This window comes from Quercus robur, chromosome 8 (genome assembly GCF_932294415.1).
Source record: "Quercus robur chromosome 8, dhQueRobu3.1, whole genome shotgun sequence".
NCBI classification, from domain to species: domain Eukaryota; kingdom Viridiplantae; phylum Streptophyta; class Magnoliopsida; order Fagales; family Fagaceae; genus Quercus; species Quercus robur.
The window spans coordinates 35,482,778-35,510,428 of record NC_065541.1 but is presented as its reverse complement, the minus strand read 5'-3'; the positions used below and the strand labels follow the sequence as shown (position 1 = coordinate 35,510,428).

The 27,651-nt window shown below is 35.3% G+C and overlaps 1 protein-coding gene across 1 annotated transcript; it reads left to right on the top strand.

The window, feature by feature from the left end:
* The first annotated feature begins 11,593 nt into the window (after window positions 1-11,593).
* LOC126695336 (DNA repair protein RAD16) lies at window positions 11,594-26,071 on the top strand. Its single transcript, XM_050392041.1, has 16 exons — window positions 11,594-11,823; window positions 12,189-12,293; window positions 12,557-13,782; window positions 14,840-14,962; window positions 15,048-15,121; window positions 15,942-16,005; window positions 16,121-16,267; window positions 16,375-16,460; window positions 16,723-16,792; window positions 17,326-17,451; window positions 23,279-23,509; window positions 24,446-24,550; window positions 24,633-24,785; window positions 25,377-25,465; window positions 25,557-25,637; window positions 25,724-26,071. The coding sequence occupies exons 1-16, from the start codon at window positions 11,778-11,780 to the stop codon at window positions 25,794-25,796; spliced, it is 2,799 nt and encodes a 932-aa protein (XP_050247998.1). The 5' UTR covers window positions 11,594-11,777; the 3' UTR covers window positions 25,797-26,071.
* The last annotated feature ends 1,580 nt before the right edge of the window (window positions 26,072-27,651 follow it).

The window sequence follows — 27,651 nt, the reverse complement described above, 5'->3', positions numbered from 1 at the left end:
CCTTCATTATCAATCTCCATGTCTATGGGTTTGTCGGTCACAAAAGCATTCAGGCGCTCTATGCTATCCATCCATTCATTAAATAGGTCGTGCTTGCCTTTGTTACCCAAATTGGTGGGTTGAAGGATAAGCTCTGACTTGTCTCCTTCTGTCCTCTCATAATTATGTTCGGCATTCTCAAGTGTCATGATTCTAAGTAGGGATGTCCAAATAAACCGCCCACCCGCCCAACCCGCCCCACCCGCACGGACCCGACTCGGAATCACCCGATCCGACGGCTCCAGTGGTTAGACTCAAGTCCCGACTCCAAAAACCCGACGCCGGCGGGTTGGGTGTCAGATCTCTTCCTCTAAAACCCGTGAAACCCAACCCGTCCGACGTCCATTAAAATCCGGCCATTTTTTCCAGATTCCGACCATTTTTTCCCCAGATTCCAACCACTTTTTCCAGATTCTGGCCATTTTTTTCCAAATTCCAGCAACTTTTTCACTTAAATCTATCGATTTCTGGCACAATAAACATCAGATCTGGCCGAACCAGTGATTTCTCATCACGATTTGGCAGAAATCTCGCCGAATCCGATGGGATCTCACCGGATCTTGGATGGATCTAGCAAGATCTTGCCGCATTTCGAAGGATTCCAGTGATAATCGGGTTCACCCGAAACCGACAACCACCCGCCGGCAATCCGAACTGATGAATCCGTTACTGCTATAAGTCGGTTGTGGGTTGAAAAACAACCACCCGATCTTGTACGGGTCGGTTGCGGGTTGGGCAAAAACCCGACCCACCCAACCCATGGACAACCCTAATTCTAAAACTATGGACCATCAGCTTTTGGTCTAGAGCAACCAACTTGGCATCTATGTCATCCTCATTTTCAATATGTGAGGTTGGTGAACTTGGTTTTGAATCATAATATGACCCCAATTCTGGAACCTCTTTTCCATGCTTGTCATACCTAGGGCCAGACCTTGAACTGGCATTAGTGATATCATTCCAATCTGAAAGGTGCCTATGGGATATTCATCATGATACATTTGATTGGCTTGTGCATTCTCCTCTCTTGCATTCTCTAACACATTTATCAGCCTGTATTGATCACTATCAGTGGCACTCCACTTGTTGGTTTCGACATCGTCTTCTATGTCTTCATCATAATAGTCCAAATTACTATCATATTCCTCATAGAATAGGTCTGCATCTTCATTTTCTCTATCGCTAGGGGGTTTACCCCAATCATTACCACTATACGGGCTATCATAACTTCTATTGCTGTTATCATCACTATCAGTGTTGCTGTTATCATCATTAGGTCCATTATCATTGCTGCTGCTGTCACTACTTCTATCACTCTTGTCATCACTTTCATCCTCATCATCACTAGAGGTTGCTCCCCCTTCTTCATCCCCATTATTGGCTCTTAGTTTATACGGGCTCTTCAATGTATGCTAGCAGGCCTCCCAATATTCCTCTTCTTATATGTTGCAACTAGGATCTCCAAGGAGTGTAGTCATGGCATCAGGATCCATGTGATCAACCCAATCAATAGGAACCCAGGTTGTGTCTTTGTCCTTCGGCTCTAGAACCTTGTTGTTGCAATCAAGTAGTATCTCAAATCTCGGTTCAGGGAATCCCCAATAATGTTGACTTTCTTTAGCTTTTACGAACTTCCTATTCAATGTAGGAGTATAGGGTTTTAAAGGTTTGGGAGAAGAAGGAAGTCCTTTTGCTTTGGCTTTGGCTCGAGCCTTCTTGCTCACTTCCATCTGTAACAAATCATCATCAGTGGGCTTACAACCTAGCCCAAAAGGTGGTGTGGTAGTAGGAATCATCGGGACTTGAACAGTAGGTTTCTTCATAGTTCTCCCCAAATTCATCCTTAGAAGGTAGTTCATTTTACTCATCATTGCTACCACATTGTTGTTACCATAAGGAGCAAAGTCCATCAGGATCATCTCCACTTCTTGTTCTCTCATTTCAAAGCTAGGCCTCTTAATCTCAAAGCATCCAAGGTCAACAACTCTTTCTCAAAATCAATACCATAAATAGGCTTAGGCACAGTTAAAGTGTCCTCATATATGGTCACAATAGCCCTTTCATGTGGAAACCGAACTTTTTGATATAGAGAAGAAGGCACGGCTTCTGTGTCATGGATCCACTTGAAAATCCACTTTCTTGACCATCGGTCCTATGGTAAGTTCTAATGTTATGGTTCCCAAGACTTCTCTTCTATTATTGTCGTATGCCCTCACATGTTAATTAGTAGGCACAAAGTCTTCAATGCTTAGACCTAGGCAACTTGCAATCTTTAAAGGACACACGTTTAATGCACTACCATCATCTACCAAAACCATTGGTATTCTCTTCCCTTTAGCATCTACAGTGATATGCAATGGGTCATTGTGGTGCTTACCCTTCTTGGTCAGATCCTTGTTAGAATATGAAATAGTGAGTTCTCTATTTATGGACCCAATCATAGCATTCAGATCCTGGGAGGTTGTGGTTGTAGGGACTTGGATTTAGTTGAGAAGGTCTACTAGGTTTTGTCGGTGTTTGTATGAGGCCATGAGTAAACCCCATAAGGATATGTTGGCTTGAGTCTTCTATAGTTGCTTAAGGACTTCATCTTCTTCAGCAAGTGTTTATTGGGTGGACCTATTCAAGGCTTCCATTGGGTTGTTGGTCTCCAAATATGGGGGTTTGAAGTGTGATGTGGGCAATTTTTGTCAGGTCATTAGGATCAGTGTCTTGGGGTTTGAAGTTTCTTCCCCCTATTTGTGGGTGTTTGGCTATTTACTTGAGGTTTGAAGTGTTTCCCCCCATTTGTGGGTGTTGAGTTGGATTGGGGTTCGAAGTGTTTCCCCCCATTTGTGGGTATTTAGTTGTTTACTTGGGGTTTGAAGTGTCTCCCCCCATTTGTGAGTATTCGGTTGTTCTTGGGTTCTGGTATCTCTTCATTTCATATATCATACCTTGTGGTGGTAGTAGATGTCCTATCCATTAATTCTTCTCATGTCATCATAAAGCATTCGAGTAAGTACTAGATCAAGTCAGATGGGTCTTCCTTGTTTTCTTTTTCGGTCATCAAGCAATTAATCCTTGGTCCTTTTCCGAAATTGTGATTGGGCAAGGGGTTATTAGTGATGCTAGGCCTTGTAGGCGACACAATCACCTTGTTATCTATTAGGTCCTGAATCGCATGATAAAGAGTAAAACGACGGTCAGTATGGTGACAAAGGCCTTGGTGGTAAGCATACCTCTTATTCAAATCAAACCTTGAGGGCAAAGGGTTTGGAATTGGTCTTGGGTCTAAGAGTTTCAATAACCCTTTTGCTTTTAGCTTGTCATACACTTGGCTCATGGGCATGTACAACTCATGGAATTCCCTCTTAGCTCTGGGTACTTGTGGTACTTGCACAGGTGCAATGGGTGCAATCAATTGATAAGGATCATTTTAATGGAAGTTAGAAATTTCTATAGCCTTAAAATTAGATCCTACATTATTTTTAAACCTTGGTTGGTCATCAGTCTTTATAGTTCCATCATTTATTGCATCCTCAATTTGGGTTCCAGCAGCAATCAAAGTTTTAAAATTAGGAAAGTATTGTGCAAAGGCCTTGGTGGTAAGCATACCTCTTATTCAAATCAAACCTTGAGGGCAAAGGGTTTTGAATTGGTCTTGGGTCTAAGAGTTTCAATAACCCTTTTGCTTTTAGCTTGTCATACACTTGGCTCATGGGCATGTACAACTCATGGAATTCCCTCTTAGCTCTGGATACTTGTGGTACTTGCACAGGTGCAATGGGTGCAATCAATTGATAAGGATCATTTTAATGGAAGTTAGAAATTTCTATAGCCTTAAAATTAGATCCTACATTATTTTTAAACCTTGGTTGGTCATCAGTCTTTATAGTTCCATCATTTATTGCATCCTCAATTTGGGTTCCAGCAGCAATCAAAGCTTTAAAATTAGGAAAGTATTGTGCAAAAAAATATTTGTGGTATACAAGCAATAAATTCTTTACAACCATGGCTAACTATTTCTCCTCACTCGGCCTACTCATCATCTATGCTGCCTTAGCTCTCCATTTGGTAATGAAAGTAGAGAAGGATTCTTTCGGTTCTTGCTTGGTGGTCTCGAGGTCTCTCCTTGTAATGTCCACTTCTATATTGTACTTGTATTGCTTGTGAAACTCTCGGTAGATGTCCTCCCAATTTCTTGCCCTTGCATCATCTAGATTGAGGAACCACCTAAGAGCGGCTCCGGTCAGTGTGTTTTGGAACATTTGAGCAAGTACTTCTTCAGTCGTGCCTAAGGGCTGCATAGCCCTCATATACATCTTTACATGGGACTTCAGGCAACCGATCCCATCAAACTTGTCCAAGGTTGGCATCTTGAACTTGGGAGGCAGCCTTGCGTTAGGGAAGAGTGAGAGGGAATCATAGTCCATATGGTCCTCCATCTTACGGGCTCTTCTAATCATCTCCTCCATTTTATTCATCCTCTCGTTGATCTTCCTCTCACCCTCTATAGTCGATGGATCATGATCAGTCTTGTCTTCCTCTTGATTACTCTTCAAATTTTGAAGCTATTGCATCATACGATTCATTTCTTCCCTCAGCTGAATTTGACTAGCTACCATGGTGTTGAGTAGCTCTTGTGTGTTCATAGGTTCCTTTGTGTTTAGGTGTTCTCCCTCTTCCGCCATACTACTAGAAGCTTCAAATTTCTTGTGGCTTAAACTGTCTTGGAGGTCAAAGATGGGGTTGTGATGTTGCAATAATGGAGTTTCTTCTATGCTTGAAGGCTTTAGTATTGTGATGGGAGTGACAGGCTTGAAACTGGAGCTACTGGGTTGAGTGTCGGGCTTAGGTTCTCTTTGTAGCCTTCCTTCAGATCTTGACCAGATTCTCCCCTAATGACAGGCTTGATTGGGTTAATCAAAGCTAAGACCCTATCCACATTCATCAATCAACCAAAACAAACACACATAACATGCAATGGAATGCAATTTTAACCGGGACCGACGTAAGGGTAGGTTTTAAGTCATTACGTTGTAAGGCGGGTTTGTTGTTTCATTGTTTCTCATAACTAGGACGTTACACCTCCCAACTTGTAATGTAATGAATATTGCGTTGGTCTGAACAACATGGTTTGTCCCTTACAGTCAACAAGAAATGATCCAGTGACTTTAGGCTATGAGTTGGTGAGTTCGCCACTGGGTACCCGAATCTAATGAAGACTAGTGATTCATGGTTACTACCACCACAAGTTGTTGAAAAGAGTTGCATACATATTTGGTTGGATGGCACACACTATGACAGTTAAGGAAAGATTTTAACAAACAATACAAACAACAATATACCATACACCAAAATATTATACAACATCTCATCAACCATAAATAAACAAACAAACAACAATATCATGCAAGACCATGCAAAATAGGGGTACACATTTGGTCACTTAAGTCTAATACGAAGTTTAGCCCTCGACATCCCCAACGGAGTCGCCATTGTGAGAGACCAGGAAAATTGGGCCTCTTAAAAAAGAGAGATTTTTAGAGTGCTTTTTAGGGCACCTATCTTTTTGGGTAAGTGGTGTGGAGTCGCCACTTATTTTTTATACAAAAAATAAGAAAAACTAAATAAACTTTACATAGCTGAATCATTTCATCTTATTGATTGAATAAAAAATTACATAATTGAAAATTTGAAAATTACATGGCTTTGAGTCCTAGTTACAAATTACCAAATAATTACATGGTTTTTTGTCCTAGTTACATTCTACCCAAAATAAAAGAAAATACAAGGTTTAGATCTACTTATCTAAAGACCTAAATTCGGAGGCTAGGTTACAGAATGGGAAGGTATTAGGTACCCATTCCACCTAGACAGAGTCTGGTCTTCTGGACTCTTATGACCTATGTAACCTTTTTATGCATGCTATGAATGATATGTTGAACATGTGAAGGAAATTAAATCACACAAATTTATTTATGAATGTATTCTCTTTTTTATTAAAAAATTCAAATATGTTGTTGTAAGTAAAAAAAATTGATTTCGGTTTGTAAAAAAATCAAATCTGTTTTTATTATGTAAAAAAAAAAGTGGTTTTTGGAGAGAAAATTCAGATTTTTTTTTTATTTAATTAAAACAAAGTCTTTTGGTTTATTAAAAAATTCATATCAGTTTTTTTAAGAACTTTTAGAAAAAATGGTTTTTGATTTGTAAAAGGTCAGATCTGTTTTGTGGTGATAAAAAAAAATGATTTTTTGAAGAAAGGAAAATCAAATTGGTTTTTATATGTTCAAAAATATGGAAAAGATTATTTTTATTATTTTTATTTTGAAAATACTGGCGTGGCTTTTTTTAATTTAGAAAATGCTAACGTGGGATTTAAAAAATGTAAAATAAAATATTTGATTATTTTATAAGCCACGTCAACTTATAATATGCTAACAGTGCGCTCTATTTGCCACGTCTGATTTTTCTGTTACTGGGTTGATGACATGGACTAAAATAGAATTGATTTTCTGGAACCAGGGACTGACCTAGAAGCAAAATCAATTTAGGGACCAAATCGAGAATCGGCCCAAAATGTAGGGACCAAAAGTGCATTTACACCAATAAAAAAAAATTCTTAAGCCGATTCTAACTAGTCTAAGTGAACACCCACACACATCTGGCAACACGCGAGACACCCAAAAAAAAAAAAGTTTAGAAAAAAAAAAACCTTAACTTTCTAAATGAATGTTTATTTGGAGTTCCTAAAAAAAAAACTATTTATACTTTTGCCCCCCTAATTCCAAGTCCTGACTCTGTCTCTAGATTGACTCGAGTAAAGGAATGGATCAACTATACTCACATTGATATTATTGAACTTATTGATATTTTTCTCAAATTTCCTAGACATCTCGTGGTAAGGGCTTAAAATTATTGTACTCTTTTGAATAAGAAGTTGCAAGAATGAATGTCAATGCAATTAGTTGCTTCGATTAAATTTCAATTCATATTGTTTCCTTAGTGCATGTTTGGGAAGCATGTTTTGCGCGTTTTCCAGCGGTGCTTTTTTTAAGTGGGTCCCGTGCATTGTTCACGGGACCCGTAAGTACTTTTTTTAGCAAAAACAATTTTAAAATTGGGTTTCATGACACTATTTACACATTTAAAAATTAATTTGCTACAGTGCCTTCAATTTTCAGTTTTTAGCAATAAGATGTATCCAAACAGACTCTTAGTTCATAATATTTGACCACCGGTTAACTTAGTCAAAGTTAAGTAAACAAAGGATATTTTGTTCATTTTGTCTCTAAACCATCAAAATTAGACAATTCAACATTCAATTGAGACAAATTAGGTTAAATATGACATTTTCATGATCCCAATGTGAAAATATAAAATTTTGGGATTTTGCACGTAAATCCAAGACAAACAAAATGAAGTACACAAGCTTTAAAGTTCTTTGTATGGGTGGTCTCTGTAAATTGTTGTGTTGCACAAAACCTGATCTCTGTAATTTGTTATGTATGTGAGCAAATCTATGGACTACATTGTTCTTGCTATAATATGTATTTTATTTTATATGTTTTCTTATAAATCTATGGACTACATTATAAAGTTCCTTCATTTTATAGTTCACATTGTTCCAAGGTTGCTTCCGGATAATTGAGACGATAATACGTTATCATGATAATTGAAAATTTGTTATAGTAAAAAAAAAATGTTAGAGTATAATTTGGGGTTAAAAAAAAAAATAACACTAGACGATTATTTGCTACCATGCGGCGGCGGCGGCGGAAAAAGAGTCGTCGGTGGCGGCGGCGGCGACGGCGACGACGGCGGTGGAAAAAAAGTCATCGGCGGCGGTGGCGGTGGCGGTGGCGGTGGTGGTTGAAGGTGGTTGTGGTTGTTGTTTATTATATAAGATATATTATTTTATTGTAGTGGATATATTATTTTATTGTAATGGATATATTATTTTATTGTGATGTTTATATTATTTTATTGTGTGGAAAGCTAAAATAGATCCACTGTTGCAGCATGTATGTAGATAAAATAGATAAAGTAACTCTTGGTGGAGCTAAAAAGCTAAATTTTTAGCTCCACTGCTGTGGATGCTCTTAGAATCAACCTTCAAAGCTTCAAGAGCTTTAAGAATTTCAAGTTTTGAACCTTTGAAGCTCTTTCAAATCAACCTCCAAAGCCCTAAAGAACTTTTACAAACTTTTACATCAAAATCTTCAAACACAAAGAATATTCGTTGAATATTCATTCGAATCATTTTTTAAAGTCTCAAAGTTCTACTAGAATCAAGATCCAAGACCTCCAAAAACTCCAAATTCTTTAATCCATCAAAGCATAATTTGATTTAAGTTCTAAAGCTCCGAATAACTTCCACCATAAATCTTCGAAGACAAAGAACACATGAACAGCATTCAAAGAATACACGAAGTATGAGAAGTCTTTAACAAGGTAGAGTCATTGATTCATTGTAATTCCATCGCAAATACATTTCAATCCATCTTCTAATCAAAGTTAAGGACATTTTGTGTTTGAATCAATGCTACACAATCATGATTCTTGAATTGAAGATTTTTCCAAAGAGATCAAATCAAATTATTATTATTTTGTAATAGAATAAAAATACAAAGAATTGTATCAACTCATTCGTTAATACAAAATTAAAATTTTAAATCATTTTCTTTTTTTTTTTTTTTTGAACAAAATTTTTTTTTTTTTTTTTAAATCATTTTCAATTGTTTGATTTTTCAAACTTGAAATTTTGTGTTTACACCTGGGTTTGATTGATTGTTACACATGAGTTGGGTTATGAATTTCTCAATATTCCTTGCTGGGTTAAGTTGAAAAACCCCTCCAACTTGACATAATCCGAATTATGCACACCCTTAGTTATTAACTCATAGAAGATCGATTTAGACTGGGCAAAATGGATGCCTAGTCCTTTCCCATTTTCAAAGTCTATCCTTTGAACTTAGAACATTGATCATAGACTAGTGCTTATCCATGTAAATAGCATGGGATTAAAATTAAGATTAAACTTGCTTTACTTTCTAAAGGAGGGAGGTAAATCATATTTAATCCAAAAGTGCCATTTATTTTTTTCTTGGTAAATATGAGATTAAAGCATGTATACTTGTACTTTTAATATAATTTCTAGATAAACATTTTCCAAAAATCCAATTGCCAAATATTTACGTTATTTTTCAAATGTTGAGTCTTAGCTGTGTATTCAAAATAAGGTACAATCTTAGGATGAGTGTTGTCAATGCCCAACTCATTCTCTGCATGTAACTCAGTTTTCGAGTTAGTGTATTTAGTTTTAGAATTTTTTTTTTCTATTTTAAATTATGAACCCTTATTTTATAAATAAAAAAAAAAATTATGAACCGTTAAGTTTTCTTAGTTAATTTAGGAAATAAAATGAATTAGACTTAGGTGACCAAAAATCACAACTTAGACTTTTTGTGGTTGGTAGCAACTCTTTAAAATGAATAAATATAAATTAAAAGATTAACTAATGCACGCAATTCCCATGTGAGTTTCTCCCTACTTAACTCTACTTTTTTTTTAATGTTCATAAATTTGGATTGTTTTAAATTTAATAAATAAAAAATCGTTGCTACACCCATCTTCAAGCCCATTAAACCCACCAACCGGCGCCAAATGGATAATAAACATTATAAAAAGTGTTTACTTATTTATTTATTTTCACGAGTAAAACGAAAACAGAAGACCAACAAAAATTGAGATAAAATAAATAAAGACAAAATTAAGGTTTTTTTCGTTTGGTTTCTCATATTTTTTGGTATCTTATTTATTGATGTGTGACAAAAGGATAGAAGTTACTTTTTAACAAAAAAAAGAAGTTAATTTTATTGTTTACATAGGAAAATGTGATGTAACAATGTTTTTTTTGGGAAGAAGTTAGACCCAAAAAAAAAAAAAAGACACCTTTGAAAAATGATATAAGTTACATTTTTTTTTTGTATTTTTTTTAAAGCTATATTTATTGTTTTTCAAGGAAAAAGTAAGAGAAAAATGTTTTTTTTTTTGGGAAGAAATTAGACAAAGAGCAAAATGGACATCTTGGAATAAGTATTACATAAGTTACCTATGAGGCACCTTAGAAACCCCATAAATCAATAGTATGGTAGATGGAACTTTAAAATCTTCAAATTTACGATATCTTTCAAGACCATTAAATCCATTATTGGGTGCCAAAGGGAAAAACATTACTAACTTTTTAATGGAAGTTTTTTTTAGTAAAAATAAAATAAAAGAATGGACAAAAAAAATTTTGTATAGAATAAACAAAAACAATTAAGTTTTTTTTTTTTTTTTTTTATTCTTGTTTGGTATATCTTAGTTTTTGGTAGTTTATTTACTGAATATAAGACAAAAAAAAAATTGAGACAAAAATGCTCTTCTAGGTAGAAATTAGACAAAAAGCAACAAGGTCACCTTGAAAATACTATCACATCCATTATGGCATTACCTATGAGGCATTTTGGAAACCTCACAAATTGATAGTGTTATCGCAGGAATTTAGACCATCGAATTTATGATACCTTCTTTCATAGTAAAGCTAAAATAGAAAAAAGGAGCAAAAAAATACTGGGATAAAATAAACAAAGACAAACTTAAGGTTTTTTTATTTTTATTTTTTTTTATTTGGTATTTGGCATCTTGTAGTTTGCAGTAACTTATTTGCTTAAGAAGAGATAAGAATTATCTTATTTTCAAAAAAGGCTAATTTTATTATTTTAGGGGAAGCATGAGAGAAAAACACTTTTTGAAAGAAGTCAAACAAAAAGCAAAAAAATCGTCTTTGAAAAATCATTACATCTGTATATGAGGCATCTTGGAAACCTTATAAATTGATATTGTGATTGTTGAAATCGAGACTTTCAAATTTATAATACCTTCTTTCATAATAAAACTATAACAAAAAAATGAGCAACATAAATTGGGATAAATTAACAAAGACAAAGTTAAGGGGTTTTTTTTTTTTTTGGGTATCTCATTGTTTACGGGAGCTTATTTACTGAATATGAGAAAAAAGGATTGAAGTTGTCTTATTTTCAAAAATAAGAGACTAATTTATTGTTTTATGGGAAATTGTGAGACCAAAATGCATTTTTGGAAAGAAGTCAAACAAAAAGTAAAATGGTTATCTTAAAAAGATTATTACATTCGTCATATCTTGGAAGCCTCACAAATTAAGACTATGATAGTTTTTTGGTCTAAAGAATATGATAGTTGAAACTTGAGACTCCAAATTTTTTATATTTTCTTTCAAGTCCATTAAACCCATTACTCAGTACCAAAAAGATAAACATCATCAAAAACATTTTAAAACAACAGTTCTTTAAAAAAAAAAAAAAATCAAACGACGAATGGGTTGCACGCGGGAATCCCAACATACCCAAACCGCTGTACACACATGCCACAAATCACACCGTTTATAAATTTGAGATTTATTCAGGACCCACATAAGGACGGCCCAGATTCGTTCAAAAGCGGTACAACCCCTGAAATAAACACCACCGAGATAAAAAGCCGAATTTCGCAACCACTTATAAAAGGGGCTTTCCCGCCGATCTCTTCACATACTCCAAAGTCCAAACGCCACATTCTCTCTCTCTCTCTCTCTCTCTCACTAGAAAGAAAGTAGAGAACCCCAAAAATTCTATTTTAAGATTCTATATCAAAAAAATTAAAGAGAGAGAGAAATATTCTGAGAATAAGTAATGGAGCTTCGTTCTCGTAGGCAAATCTCTAACCCTCCTATCGATGGTAAACTCTTTCTCTCTCTCTCAAAACTTTTTTTTTTTTTTTAATTTAAATTATCGAACATTTTTACCCTAAAAATCGGTAAAGTATTTGATTGATATAAACAATCTCTATCTTTCTTTCTTACTTTTTTTTTTTAATCAGTATTTTTGTTTGGTTTTTCTTCGAATGAATCCTGTTTGGTTTCAAAAAAAAAAGAAGCGAAATTTAGTTTCTTTAAATTAAACGGTATAAAAAAAAAGGTCAAATTTATTTATTTTTTTTTTTTATTATTTTTTTTTTTTTAAGTTATGTATTAGTTAATTCTATGGTGTGATATTTATAGGTAATTCTAAACTGAGTAATGTGAATTTTGATGTGTAAATTAGAAGCAAGCAATGTGCAAATTCAAGAGATTAGTGATGATAGCACTGACGAAGCGGGTTCTGACTCGACAGTCTATGTGCCCTCCGGTTCTGATCATAGTGATGAAGGTACTCTTTCTGATTTATGGGGTTGATTTGTGATTAGAAGTTAATATTTTGTGGGGTTTTATTTATTTAAAAATCAATTATAACTCTTTTTTGAGCTTTTGAAGATTTTGTGTATATGGGTTGGTGGAGTTTTAAGTGAAATTTGTAGTGAAGTGTTAATTTAAGGAGATGAATTTTTCTTATAAGAAATTGGGTCTGCGAAATGGAATGTTATTGTTTATTTTTTGGTGTTTTAGCATTGGCTTATATGCGATGATATATAGATGTAGATGAAGAGGACAGCGGTAGAGTGGAGTTAGATTTGAACGCCACACCAAAAGCTGCAGTTGAGGTTGATGATTGGGAAGATAATGGTTATGATTATGGTAAGCCTTCAACGAAAAGGAAGAAGGCTGGACAAGAGAAGAAAACAGTGGAGCATGGACAGTCTAGTCGGGAAGCGGATGTGGATGCTCAGCAAGCAGCAGTTGAGATTGATTTTCTTGGGTTGGCCAAGAATGATAATAACAACATTATTATTTATAATTTTAATAATAATAATAATAATAATAATAGTAATAAAAAGAGGAAAAGAAAAGGAGGTCCAAAGCCAAGATTGTTGTGGAATGAATGGGAAGAAGAACATGAGAAATGGATTGATGAGAATATAACAAAAGATTTTGATTTGGAATGTCAGGATCAAGAGATAACTGAAACTGCTGAGGAACCATCCGAATTGATAATGCCTTTGTTAAGGTACCAAAAGGAGTGGTTGGCCTGGGCTTCAAAACAGGAGGAAAAGTCTGGAATTAGAGGGGGAATACTTGCTGATGAAATGGGAATGGGAAAAACCATTCAAGCAATTTCACTCGTCCTTGCCAGGCGGGAAATCCGAAGAACGACTGATGATGATACCTCAGTATTACCAGGTTCATCCAAAGGCTTGCCTGGAATTAAGGCCACCCTTGTAATTTGTCCTGTGGTTGCTGTAAAGCAGTGGGAGAGTGAGATTAAACGGTTTACTTCAGAGGGTTGTGCCAAGGTGCTTATTTATCATGGGGCCAATAGAGCGAAGCATTCTAAAGAGATTAGAAAATGTGATTTTGTTCTAACAACATACTCTGTTGTCGAGGCTGAGTTCAGAAAATACATGATGCCTCCCAAGACGAAGTGTCCTTACTGTGGCAAAGCATATTATGAAAGTAAGCTTACGATTCACTTGAAATATTTTTGTGGGCCTGATGCTGTTAGAACAGAGAAGCAGTCTAAGCAAGCAAGGAAGAAATGGAGCCCTGCAATGTCAAAGCAGAAAACAGAGTCTGCTGAAGATGTGATGGATGAAAGTGATAGCAAGAAAAGTAAGGGAGCTCGTCAGAAGGCGTCAAAGCAGCACAATGAAGAAGAGGACATGGGAATGGGAAGTAGATTTGGAAATGGAGGAGTTGACAGCTCTTCAAGAGGGAAATCACTTTTGCATGCTGTGAAGTGGGAGCGTGTAATTTTGGATGAGGTAAGTTGTCATATATTAGTTTTGGTAGGGGAATATCACTCCTCACTTTCTCATGAACTTGCTTGACCATTTTATGCCCTCTCTCCCCATCTGAACAAGCATCTGCATGCACACTCACATTCACTGTTGTCTAATGTGGATCAATTTTTGGATTTTTGTTCTTTATCTCAAACATTCTTAAAGTTTGAATGCCTAGAATGTCACCGTTATACTTGTACGCTATATGGACATTTTCTTGTCAATTGCTAAAAGGCATTCTTGTATCTGATGTATGTCTGACTCATTTTCATGATCCAGGTGATACTTGTAATCAGGGAATTGACACTTCACAGTTAAAAGTGTGATCACTGTTTTGATTCTGAAAATTTCAAGTCAGATAATAACATACTAAACCTAGATAAAATATTTCCATGCTTGATGACCCCTTGGCATTCTAACGCACAATCTTCCCTGTATGGAGTTTATAACAATGGACCATATTATTATTGGAGGGAATACAGTCCAAGTTTGTTTGATTTCATGATTGAAGCTATCAACCTTGGTTTTCCAGGTTTCTCATTACATGTAAGCATAACTGTTAAGTACCATGACCTGAACATGAATATGTGCATGGGAACACAACCATATATGATTGGAAAATTTGTACACGACCAGCTAGGATACGAAAATGGTTTCAAATATCTAAATCTTTAAAGTTCTTGTTGGCTGAAATAAATTCTTGGATTTCATCTCTGTTAATGTCTTGCACTTCTTATGAAGATTAATGTTTTTAATTGATATTTTATTTCTTATTGCCTCCAAATTGTTTACTATTTCTTACATCTCCATTCTGGTGAAGAATGTGGGCTTACTGCCCGTAGGCCGCTGTCTCTCATTTATTTTCTTGTTTTTGTGTTCTAACTTTATTGCTATCCATTTGTGTCTGTGGAGTGTGTGTCCCTCTGGTTACTAAAAAATGGATTGAAGCTTTAATTTCTTACCAGGGTTTATACATTGCAGAATTAGTTTCACTAGTGTTCTTTCTAAAAATGTTTATGGTTCTCTTATTTGAAAATAGGCACATTATATAAAAGCTAGACATTGTAATACTGCAAAAGCCGTTCTTGCTTTAGATTCTTCATACAAATGGGCTTTAAGTGGCACTCCCCTTCAGAATCGTGTTGGAGAACTTTACTCTTTGGTAAGTTTAATGCATGTTATAAATATTTTCGATAATGATGCAACTGTTTCTATCAAACTTACTAGTTGCAATGCTGTTTGCACAGGTTCGCTTCCTGCAAATAACTCCATACTCTTATTATCTGTGCAAGGACTGTGATTGCAAAACACTTGATCACAGGTATGGTTTGAGATCCAATATTTTTCTTTACAGGAATCTGCAACTATGAAAAATTATGTACATTTGGCAGTGGTGTCTAGTTGATTGACTTGATCTACTAATATGACATAAAATTATTAGTGGGTCAATTGAGAATTTTTACTTTCATGCTTCTTTCTAGTTTACAAATTGAAGAAGTGGGTAATTACTATTATATTTGCCATGTTTCAACTATGAGCACACCTATCGTTTTCACTAGGTTATAGAAAATATTGTGTACCACAAACTTCTTACCATTGGGAAGTTCTTGGGAAATTTCTGGATTTTCTTCTCCTTTGTGCTCAAGAGGGTCTGTAGTTGCATAAATTTTGCTAAAATAAAAAGAGTTCAATTTAGATTTGAAGATGCAGAGGTGGAAAGAGAGAGATCAATAGTAAATAAACTCTTAGGATTTTGGCTTTCAATGGGAAACAAAGAAGAGTCTAAGGGATCCAAAATCAAATTAATATATATATATATATATATTAATGATGATGTGGAAAATTGTGACTACTCAATGGCAAAAGTGGCAACATTAGAATTATAAATAATAAAAAAAAAAATCAAAGACTTCCAGTATATATATATATACAAGTTTATGTTATGGAACATCTCTACTTTGTTATGTGATAACAATGTAATGTTGTCCAAAATCAGTAGCTGTTCAAACTATACTTTTAGTTTTCTTTTCCTGAGATTCATCTTATTCTTCATTCTGCACAATTATGCAATCATATTTTGGATTACTTTTACTTTGGTTTAATTGTTATTTACTTTTATCAACCCTCTTGGTTACCTGCAGCTCCTTAAAGGAATGTCAGAACTGTCATCATAGTTCTGTGAGACATTTTTGTTGGTGGAATAAAGTGAGTCCTGAAATATGTTTCTCTCATTTTCCTTTTGTTCTTTATTGTTCAAGGTATCTATTTTTCATAGAAATACTCTTTTATTGCATATCATTTAATCCTTGTACCTTTTTAGTATGTTGCTACACCAATACAATCATATGGAAAGAGTGATGAGGGGCGACGAGCAATGATTTTGCTCAAACACAAAATTTTAAAGAACATAGTTCTAAGACGCACAAAAAAAGGCAGGGCTGCTGATCTGGCACTTCCTCCTAGAGTTGTAAGTTTTGTTTGTTTGTTTATTTATTTATTATTTGATATTATACTTTATGGCGCTAAGATTTTTGTCCATTATTCCTTTTTCAATTCCTCCCTAATTTTTTGTAGGTTTTATTGAGGCGGGATACCTTGGATATCAAAGAACAAGATTATTATGAATCATTGTACAATGACAGTCAGTCACAGTTTAATACGTATGCCACCTGCATTTTCTTTTACTTTGTGTTTCAGCTTTGAAATTCCACTTATTTATGTATAAGTTATCATTAACATGATTCGTGATTCAAATTAATTTTTGTTCTCTCTGAAACTTCCTTGCTTTATATTCCACATTATATCCATTCTGTGTTTATACTCATAATCATGCATGCACCTGGACACAACGCAAAAAATTACTTCATCTGTTATATGAAATTATTTCAGCATGTTTGTATAAATTTGTTTTATTCTTTACAGATATGTTCAATCGGGAACTGTGATGAATAATTACGCTCACATTTTTGACCTCCTCACAAGGTTGCGGCAGGTGAATGATAATTTTTTAGAAAAAACCATTTTAGTAGTTTGTTACCATTTTAAAAGTGTATTAATTTCACTTATCAAAAAAAAAAAAAAAGTATTAATTTTAGAGCGTTACTGTGTTGTTTTGTTAGTATACTTCCAGTGTACTTGCAGTTAATTTTTATTATCTATCAAAAAAAAGTATGTATTCAATGGACAAATATATTAAGAGAGGACCATGCATTAATTATGTGTACCCTTGATTGAGAAACCTGACCCCTCCTCCCTATTTTGAGCTTCAGATTTTTTAATCAGATAAAAGGAAAATAGCTCCTCATTATGATGGTATCGAGAATCTGTTGATGAGTTAGGCTTGACCGACCAAGTTTAGAGTTCCACCCATCTATATTGTTCTCTTAGAGTGTAGTCTGCATATTGTTTTTTGATAAGTAGTCTGCGTATTATAGTCAGCAGCAGAAAATTAACCTTTTAAAAGTAAAAACTATTAATGATGTGCTAGTGCTTTAATGCCTCTAATTTCATTGTGTAAAACTGCAGGCGGTTGATCATCCTTACCTTGTGGTATGTTCTAAAGCTGCTGCATTAAGAAGAGAAAACATGATTAGTAATGATAATAGTGAACAAGTGTGTGGCATCTGTCACGACCCAGCTGAAGATCCTGCTGTAAGTTCATCTTTTTGGGTTTTACTTTTTTATTTTTCTGGATATAGTTTCATCTTTATTTATCCCCACACCAAAGTTTGGAAATTTGACATAAAAGTTGATTATAATCAACGTTTTTTTTCTTTAATACTTTAAGTTGGTTCCTTTAAACCTGCCTCATAGCTAATGTTATGTTTTTGTTAGTGAAAAATAAGAAGAAAAAATGTGAAAAGGATGAGCTGTTTTCTATCTCAGCCCTCAGCCAATCCATTATATTGGTGAAGAATTTACAAATATGATAGAATATTCTGATGGTGATAGTTGACAAGGACATTGATGTAGGGCAATTAGGAATTTTTCTAACGTTTAGTTGTGGTGGGTTTAGGGTTGGGAAAGAAGAAGAATTTAGAGAGAAGTTAGGACTGTTTGGGGGCTGAGTGAATGGTACTACATGAACAGTAACTTTAGAAAGAAAGAAGAGAAAATAAGGAGAAGAGAGAAGGAGAAAGAAACAAAAAATGCCAACATGCCTATTGCTCAAAACACTCAATTTTATTAATCAACTCATTCTACTCCTTGAATACATTGAGCACAATATTTATATACAAAGACTTTTACTTGTAGTAGTAGTATTAGAATTCCCACTAGTACTAGGATTACTATTTAAACCTAAAAAATTAAATCAAAGCCCATACATAAATACCCATAATTAAATAAGAGTAATTAATAAAACCCATGGCCTATAACTATGGCCCATACCCAACAATTGTAAAATTACTAAAATACCCTTGACTCAAGACTAACCAAATAAAATATAAAAACTTAATTAACTACCTTTTACACTTACTTTTGGGCTTTGCCTTAGCCTTAGGCTTCCAAAGAGAATATCCTTTCTTTAACCATGTTATCATTCCGCCATCAGACATCTCCCCAATGTTATCTTTTGAAGAATATTCTGATGGTGATAGTTGATAGGGACATCTCACCAATGGTGTCTTCTAAAAGAGTCTAGATTAGGATCACTCACTAGGAGCACCTCTCCAATGGTATCTTCTAGAAGGTATCGCATAAAGTTCTCTCTAATACTTCCCCTTAAGGTAGAGCATATATGTCAATATAAACTCAGCTTGGAACATATATTCTAATTGACTGCTACATAATGATTTTGTAAAGATATTATCAAGTTGGTATTCAATTCACAAATGATGTAGCTATTTCTCCATTTAGTATACTGTCTCATACGAAATGGTATTCCATTTCAAAGTGCCTGGTCCTTTCATGGAACACAAGAATGCAAGCAATGTGTATAGCGGCTTGGTTATCTTAGGGTAGTGGAATAGGAGTATGTGCTAAGAAGCCGAACTTCTAAAGAAATCTCACTGGAAGTATGTGCCATTGCTCTGTATTTTGCTTTTGCACTTGACCAGGAAACTAAATTGTGCATCTTAACGTTACAAGCTTTCCTCCCAAGAAGGTGCAATACCCTATGTTGGACCTTCTATTTGAAGGTGATCCTATCCAATCTTCATTAGTGAAGCCTTCCATCCTAAGATGACCATTCTTTCAAAACAATACACCTCATCCTAGATCTCTCTTTAGGTATCAAAGTATCCAGATAGTAGCGTCCCAATGTGATGGTCTTAGGGCTTTTAAGAACTTATTGTACTATGTATGAGATATTTGGCATTGTGTAAGAGAGATAATTGAGCTTCCCAAGTCCCAACCAATCAACGATATTGGCTAGGATTTGAAAATAAGTCAGCTTCATCTCTCAACCATGGCTTTTTTCATAAATGTTGGAGTGTTGTGGAAAATGATGTCATGGATTTTTTTGATTACTTTCATCGGCACTCTGTGTTTGAACGGTCTATGAATGCTTCTTTTCTCACTTTAATTCCTAAGAATTGTAATGCCATTAACATTAAAGATTTTCGCCCTATTAGTTTGGTGGGTAGTGTGTACAAGCTGCTGTCCAAGGTGTTGGCTAACAGATTGAGGGCGGTTTTGGATAATCTCATCTCTGAGTCTCAAAATTCCTTTGTTGGTGGAAGGCAGATTCTGGATTCAGTGTTCATTGCAAATGAATGCCTGGATAGTAGGTTGAAGAGTTGGTTACTGAGTGTAGTTTGCAAGCTTGATATTGAAAAAGCATACGACCATGTGAGCTGGGATGCCTTGTTTTATTTGTTGGTCTAGATGGGTTTTGGGGTGAGATGGAGAGGGTGGATTAAGGCTCGTGTCACTTCTGTCCATTTTTTAGTCTTGGTAAATGGATCCCCTGAAGGTTTTTTTGGAGGCTCTCGTGGTTTGAGACAAGGTGTTCCATTATCCCCACTCTTATTTCTTTTGATAATGCAGGTTTTAAGCAGAATTTTGAGGAAGACAGAGGAGAGTAATCTTATCTAGGGTTTTCATGTGGGAGCAGTGAATTCTGTCAGTGTGCTTATTTCCCATTTGTTGTTTGCTAATGATACTATCTTATTTTGTGATGCTTCTAGGGAACGACTGTTGTCCATAAGGTTGGCTTTGTTTTGTTTCCAAGCTTTTACAGGGTTGAAGGTTAATGCTAGGAAAAGTGAGATTGTCCCTATTGGGGAGGTGAATAATCTAGAAGTTCTGGCCAATATTCTTCATTGTAGAGTGGGCAGTTTGCCTATGAAATATTTGGGGATGCCGTTGGGAACTTTGTTTAAGATAGGTTCGATTTGGAATCCTATTTTGGAGAAAATGGAGAAGAAATTATTAGGGTGGAAGCGTCTCTATTTATCTAAGGATGGTAGGCTCAAGTTATTGAAAAGTACTCTCTCAAGTCTCCCAACATATTTTTTATCTCTTTTTACTATTCCTGAAGCTACCCATCTTTGGCGAAGGGTTATCTCCACAAAATATGATTAAGGGGGGTGGAGTACTAAAGCATGCAGGAGAGCTCATGGATGTGGTCTTTGGCAAAGTATTCATGAAGGGTGAGAGAGCTTTTCTAAGCATTTGTCATTTGTAGTAGGTGAAGGTACTCGTATCCGGTTCTGGTATGATATGTGGATTGGTGATAATACCCTAAAATCTCTCTATCCTGACCTCTACTTGTGTTCAGCTAACAAGGATGCTTGTATTTTTGAGGTGTTATGGCTTTCGGAGGAGGGTACTGTTAGAGTTTGGGATTTAAGGTTTTATAGAGAATTTGAAGACTAGGAGCTAGTTGCAGCTTATTCTCTCCTTGAGTTTATCCAATCTCATATTCCTCGGGGTGAAAGGAGTGATACTCTTCGTTGGCGGCTCAAAGGAGATGGTAAGTTTGACACCCGGTCTTTCTATCTTGCGATTCAGGGAACTCAGGATTCTTTTATGCTTCGAGCTTTTGATATTCATTGGGTTATGCCATGTCCAATGGCAAGATTGTTATTTTGTTGGCATCAATGGCTTGGGAATAATACTTAAAATATCTAGAATTTGATTCTAGGTTGCTTGATGTGGATTGCTTGGTTGGAACGAAATCGTCGTTCCTTTGAGGACACTGAGATGACTTTGGAAGAGTTAAAGGTTTAATACTAGCATAGTTTGTTTAAGTGGTTTTGTTGTTGGGGTTTTACTGATTGTTCCTCTCTCTCTGAGTTTATGTTTTCTCTTAGATTAGTTTCCAGATGTCCCTCTTCTCTGTTGTTTGATTTATCATTTTCTTCTTGTTCATCATCATAAACAGTTTGTATTTTTACTTTCTATCTTCATTAATAAAATTTCTTTGATTACCTATCAAAAGAGTTTCTAATTTGGATCCATTTGAGTTTCAACCAGACAAGTAACCAGCAATCCAATCTCTTCGATTATATAAAGTACCTACTTCCTTTGAGATAACTCAATGCCTTGCTTAGATCTTGCAACTTTAATTCCCAAGAACTACCAAAGTTTGCCAAGATTTTCAATGTGAAAGTGTTTTTGTAAGGATTGTTTCAATCTGGTAATGCCATCAAAATCATCCTAGTAATTGCTATGTCATCCACATAAACAAGTATATATCCAGCATCATTTTGCACGTGGAAAACTTAATGATCCATTTGACAATGGTGGAGACCAAAATATGTGAAAACCTTATAAAACTTTCCATGATCTGGCTGACTGCTTAAGACATTAGAATGCTTTCTTCAGCTTGCAAACATTGTTCCGACACTACCCCTAAGAATTAAACTTAGGTGGCTACTCCATAGATACTTCCTCAACTGGGTTCCAGTTAGCTCAATTAGTAAAGTCTTTGATAGTTGTATAAGAGATCTGGGGTTTAATCTCCACCTACATCAAAAAACTGATTGGTGTCTTGGTCTGATAATAAAGAGCTATCATCAGGAGCGGACACTATAAGTTGAAACTCTTTCAAAAAAAAAAAAAAAAAAAAAGTCTTCCATTTGTTTATTTCCAAAATGTGATTTGAACTCAAATTTCACTTATAAAAAAAAAAGATACTTCCTCAAATAGGTCACCATAGTGAAATTCATTCTTGACATAGATAGAGGCCAGTCAAAATTCGCCGCAAGTGATATCTGGATTTGAACATGAGAGATCATGCCATAGGAGATAATGTTTCATGATAGTCAATACCATAGTTTAAGTATTGCCTCACACAACCAATTAAGCCTTAAAAGGATGGAACAATAGGGGCATAAGTAGCCAAATTTGCTATTCTTATTCATGATAGGGAACAACTAAACACCACCGAGAACCAAACGTGGGTCTTCCATGTCAACTTCAACAACCAACGCCGCTGGTAACTTAGAAACTTCTGATGACCACTGTACTAGCATAGACTTAGGCCACTGACGACCAATTAAACATGAAACTTGCAACCATTCACATGGGAACCACCATGATAGAGCTGGAAATGTCAGAATTGACTGAAAACTGCCGTGAACATCCACAATCCACCAGAAATCCCCACAAACAATGCCGACCAACCGTGAACAACATCCTGAAAATCAGAGAGCAACAAACACAGCAGCTAATGACATAGTTTGCTGTTTGACTATCGGACTTTCACGGCGACGATCATGATGGTGATGAAGGCAGCAGTGCTCTCCGACATCTTCATACACCTCTCAACATCATTCAAACCAACAAATGAAAAGCATGAGTTATTCTCTATCTCAGCCCTTAGCCAGTCATCCATATATATTGGAGAAGGATTTAAAAAAATGACAGAATATTCTGATGGTGACAGCTAGTATTTACACCTCACTACGGACACCACACCAATATCTTCTAGAGAAGCCTATAATTGTGTCAGAGACCAGTGGTATCTTCTAGAAGGGTGTAACACTCTCTTTAACAGTTTTTAAAGCCTTTTAATATAGTTCTTGATTGATAATACATTGGATAAAATATAACCGATTAAGTTAATGCAAATGTATCCGGTTAAGTTAATAATGCAAATTGGCCATTGTTGAATACGTGATTCACTAACTTGTCTATTAAGGAGTGAAGGATCATATTCATGGTTAGCTAATGGAAATGATATTTAGATGCAAAGTTGCAATTGTCACAAAGGCTATGCAACTCAAATGAACATGAATTTATGCTTTGACTTGGTCTTCTGGGGATTGGAAAGTGATATTTGCCTAAAAGCGGTACCCTAGGTGGAAGACATATCTTTTATTTTTCATTGATTTTGTATTATATTACCTTTAACAACTTCCTACTGGGAAGTAAATGACCAAGTTTACAAACAATTTGTATTTTTCTGTTTAGTTTGGAAATAATGCACTCGCTTTCTGGATACCCTGTGCTTAGCTTTTTATAAGTAAATTCATTTTACACCAAGTCCTGGATGTGTTTTCCATCTAAAAGCTTTTGCTCATTGTTACAGGTCACCTCTTGTGAGCATGTTTTTTGTAAGGCTTGTTTGCTTAATTACAATGCTCCATTTGGACAAGCCTCATGCCCTACATGTTCCAAATTACTTACTGTCGATTTTACTAAAAATGTGGACAATGAAGATCAGACTTCTAAAACTACCATTAAGGGTTTCAGATCCTCAAGTATTCTGAACAGAATTCAACTTGACGATTTTCAGACAAGCACAAAAATAGAGGCTTTGGTATGTGTCAATGAAACTGTTACATATGTTTTTTGGAACTTTTCCCTTCATATTGCAACCCTGATAATTCTTTAAAAAATCTCTAGCATAGCATGTGTACCATTTCTTGCGATTTTACTTGACATGATTTCTCTAGCATGTAATGTCCCTATTTTTACATAAACATGAGAGAGAACTAATAAAGATCTTTGAAGGCAATCTTGAAAGTGAGTTTCTTTTATGCACATTCTTCTGAATTAAGAAACCCTTTACACATATATTAATTGTAGAAACCTCTTCACCTTCCATAGCAGTAAAATTAATCTTAAAATCCATTTCAAATAGTGAAGTGCATGCCCCACGTGTGGGGGGGTGTTGAATGGATCAGTCATAAGATCAGGTTGATCAAGGAAGTTGGCAAATCAGACTTCAGAGTTAACCAAAACGTAATCAATGGAGCAGTGATAAAAATGATGATTTGACAGATCTGTTTCCTGCATTGCTATGGTCATAGAAAATTTTCTTCTTCTCTACCACACATCCCTTCCAAGAATTTAATAAAAAGGGGTGCTAAGGGAAAACTTGATGTCATTTTCTGGGCAAGGTAAATTTATAGTGTTCTGTTGGGTTGCTTCTATATTTTCTACTGTGTCCATATCTACTGCAATGGTTTATATATTTCCACATGGCCTTAACCATTTTTTGATGGTTCTGTGTTCATTTGATAATTCTGTTTTGCGGATGATATGGTTATATAAGAAAACTATCTTCCCTTCTCTAGCAAAAATCTCCTTAATAATTTTAAGTAATTGGATTTTAAGAAAAAAAATTGATCTCAGTTTTTGGGTAAGGTAAATCTATAAATTTTGATACTTTGCCTGCATTTTCCTGTGGATCCATAAATATTGCAATTGTTGTATTTTTCCACTTGCTGCTGACTGCTTTGAATGGTTCTAGAGGGAAGAAATTAGGTTCATGGTTGAAAGGGATGGTTCTGCAAAAGGAATTGTTTTCAGCCAGTTCACATCATTCTTGGATCTCATAAATTATTCCCTCCACAAGGTAATATAAAATCTGCATTTCAGTCTTTTTTTCTCCCCATATTGTGAAAGGGTAGGAAAGTAATTTGCTGAACCTGTTGCAGTCTGGTATAAAGTGTGTTCAACTAGTTGGAAGCATGACCATGTCTGCAAGAGATGCCTCTATCAAGAGATTTACTGAGGACCCAGATTGCAGGATTTTCCTTATGAGCTTGAAAGCTGGTGGTGTCGCTCTGAATCTTGCAGTTGCATCACATGTAAGCAATTCATTTTCTTAGTCTTGTTTAATTGAATCTCTACTATTCTTTAGGCTTACATTTGCAGTAATAAAGCATGCATTTGTACCTGTTTTTCTTAAATTAAGTTTTTTTTTAGTTGGCTTTTCAATTAAAGAGAGAGGTGCAGTGTAAATTTCCTGAGGCTCCTTGTTAGTCAAGGGAACACTTCTTTTATGAGGAACTCATGTTGAAGACTATTAGTTGATTTTTGTACTGGGAAAGTGGATCTCGTGGCATTTAAGAAGCTTGTCTTAGACAATACTTATCATGCTTTATCTATTTAATTTGTTCAGATTTTTCTACTGATGACTTTTCACCTGTATTTGCAAAATGAGGCAGGCCAGATGCTTTTAATTATTATTATTATTATTATATATATATAGGGTTTTAGTTTTTAATTTGATTTTCTTGTACCTCTTTGGCACACATTCCTCTTCTTACTTGGCTTATACCACAAAAATGATAGACGCATGCTCTAGCTTGTTCATTTATTGTGGACATCTAAATGTTAATTCCTTGCTAGTTTTATTATTAGTGTTGGTATGCTTCATGTGTTGTTCCTGTGTCTAGGTCTTTTTGATGGATCCTTGGTGGAACCCAGCTGTGGAGCGGCAAGCACAAGATAGAATCCATCGAATAGGGCAGTATAAACCAATCAGGTGCTGTTTTTTACTTGCTAGCTTGCCCAATTCTTATATAAGCTAGTTGCCCCTTTCTTTGAAGATTTTAACTTTGCCTTTACATTTACAGAATTGTGAGATTTGTTATTGAGAATACAATTGAAGAGAGGATTTTGAAGCTACAAGAAAAGAAGGAACTAGTGTTTGAAGGGTGTGTGATCTTTCTGCCATTTAGATTGTATTGTCCAAATGGTTTCCACATATTGGTACTGACCTCACCAATTTTGTCTCTTGCAGGACTATAGGTGGCTCTACAGAGGCCCTTGGAAAATTGACTGAGGAAGACTTGAGATTTCTTTTTGTCACCTGAGCAGGATAAAACATGTAAATGGGTGCTTTAGACCTCACATTGCTAAACATCAGCTAATTCCTTTTAAAGGCCCCGTTTTAATTCATCTTACAATTTTACATATATTTTGCTGCCATTGGCTTTAGCCTTTAGGAGATGAACAGTGAACTGCTTTTGTATAAATTTTGGGTAGTATCTGGTGACATTTCAATTAATACTCCTAATTTACAATTAAACAAGTTTTGTCTGCCCACCACCTCTAGTTTTAATGAAGAAGATTGTTAATCTTTTCCAAATTTCTGATAGATATTGTGATAATATTGGGGTAGAGTTTTCCTGAAGTATGAGACATCAAATTCAAGATTAGCAGAGTTGAAATTTATGACTCAGCATTATGTTAACTCTTGTTATGGCATTCTCCCCCTTCAACCACAAAATCTTCAGGTTGTTTTCATTTATACTGACGGTGTATGTGAAATCCTCGCTGGTGCGACAAAAAGTTGATATAGTATGAACATTCTGTAGTAAAAGAACAGCATAATGAGAGACTAAATGCTTCGTTTGGAAGTCTGGAGGAAGGGAGAGGAGAGTAGAGGAGAATGATTATCTTTCACCTTATTTGGATATTTTTAAAATTAAGGGAGGAGAATAATTAATCTTTTCATAGTTTGTAATTTTGTTAATATGGTAAAGGTAAATTTGATAATTCATTTGGTCAAGTACTTCTATATTCTACTCTCCCTCTAATATCTCTCCAATTTTGGGGAATTAAAAATGAAGGATTAGAAATAGTTAGAACTTCTCCAAATCCCTTCCATTCCTCCCTTAAAAAATCATTCTAACAAAGTAATTTAACTTACTCTCTCTATTCTACTCTACTCCCTATCCATCCAAACAAGTGACAAAGGATTGGGTCATCCAAACAAGTGACAAAGGATTGGGAGTTGGTTAATGAAAAGAGGAGGTTCTAATTTACATCAACTTAAAAAGACTACAAAATAATATGAACAGAATAATAATAAAAGACAACAATCAACAAACGTGTATTATAAGAGAGAGAGAGAGAGCAACAACGAAAATCACAAATTAAGGCAACTTCAATATGTATCAATTATTCTAGGAAAGTCCTACAAATATAATGCTTCATATTAAATGCTTCATGTCAATTATTTAGTTGATAAAATTTTGTTACAAATTTGGTTGTAGCTGAAGACTACAACTTTCACTAAAAAAATTAGCATGACTATTGTAGGGATAAGGGTCCAAAATCATATATTGGGCTTTGGGCCTTGGCCGAGAACGTTGATTGGTCCGAGGACGAATAAACAGTAATAAGGATGTTAAGTTCAAAGTCCCATAAATAACATGCAGACAGAAAGGTTGAGAAAGGTAGTCCGAGGAGGAGTGTCTCCTCTGATAAGCGAAGCGCAGATCGAATGCATATCTTGTCACTCAAAGTGACCTTCCAGGAAACTCCACTGATAGGGACGTGCATTACAAACGTACCAAAAGAATGGAAACTAGGAAATATCTAAGAGAAAGCTGTTGCCACCACATTGAATGTTTTGCAACTAATTTTCTAGCCACATTTATGTGGAGAAGACCCCTAAACAGTACTGCATTGGCTATCCCAACTCACAAAGGGTTAGAGAAGGTGTCTGATGCGATAAGTACTCAAGTAGTGGCCTGGATAATCAACAAATAGAGGGCCAAGATCATTGGAAGGGAGATATATAATGTAAGAGGCCCTTGACAAAGAGGGGATCGGAAATTTATAAAAGAAAGCATTATAGCAGCTTGAACCATATCTGTAATCATTCTCAATCAATATATATTAGAACAGACCTCCTCGAATTGTGCCAAGAACCAATTTACT

Bases quoted from the DNA above. Each gene is read 5' to 3' on its own strand.
- LOC126695336 (XM_050392041.1), top strand. From the start codon at position 11,778: ATGGAGCTTCGTTCTCGTAGGCAAATCTCTAACCCTCCTATCGATG. The intron at 23,510-24,445 runs GTATGTGTCAAT...GAATGGTTCTAG, and splicing joins GCACAAAAATAGAGGCTTTG to AGGGAAGAAATTAGGTTCAT. The intron at 24,551-24,632 runs GTAATATAAAAT...AACCTGTTGCAG, and splicing joins TAAATTATTCCCTCCACAAG to TCTGGTATAAAGTGTGTTCA.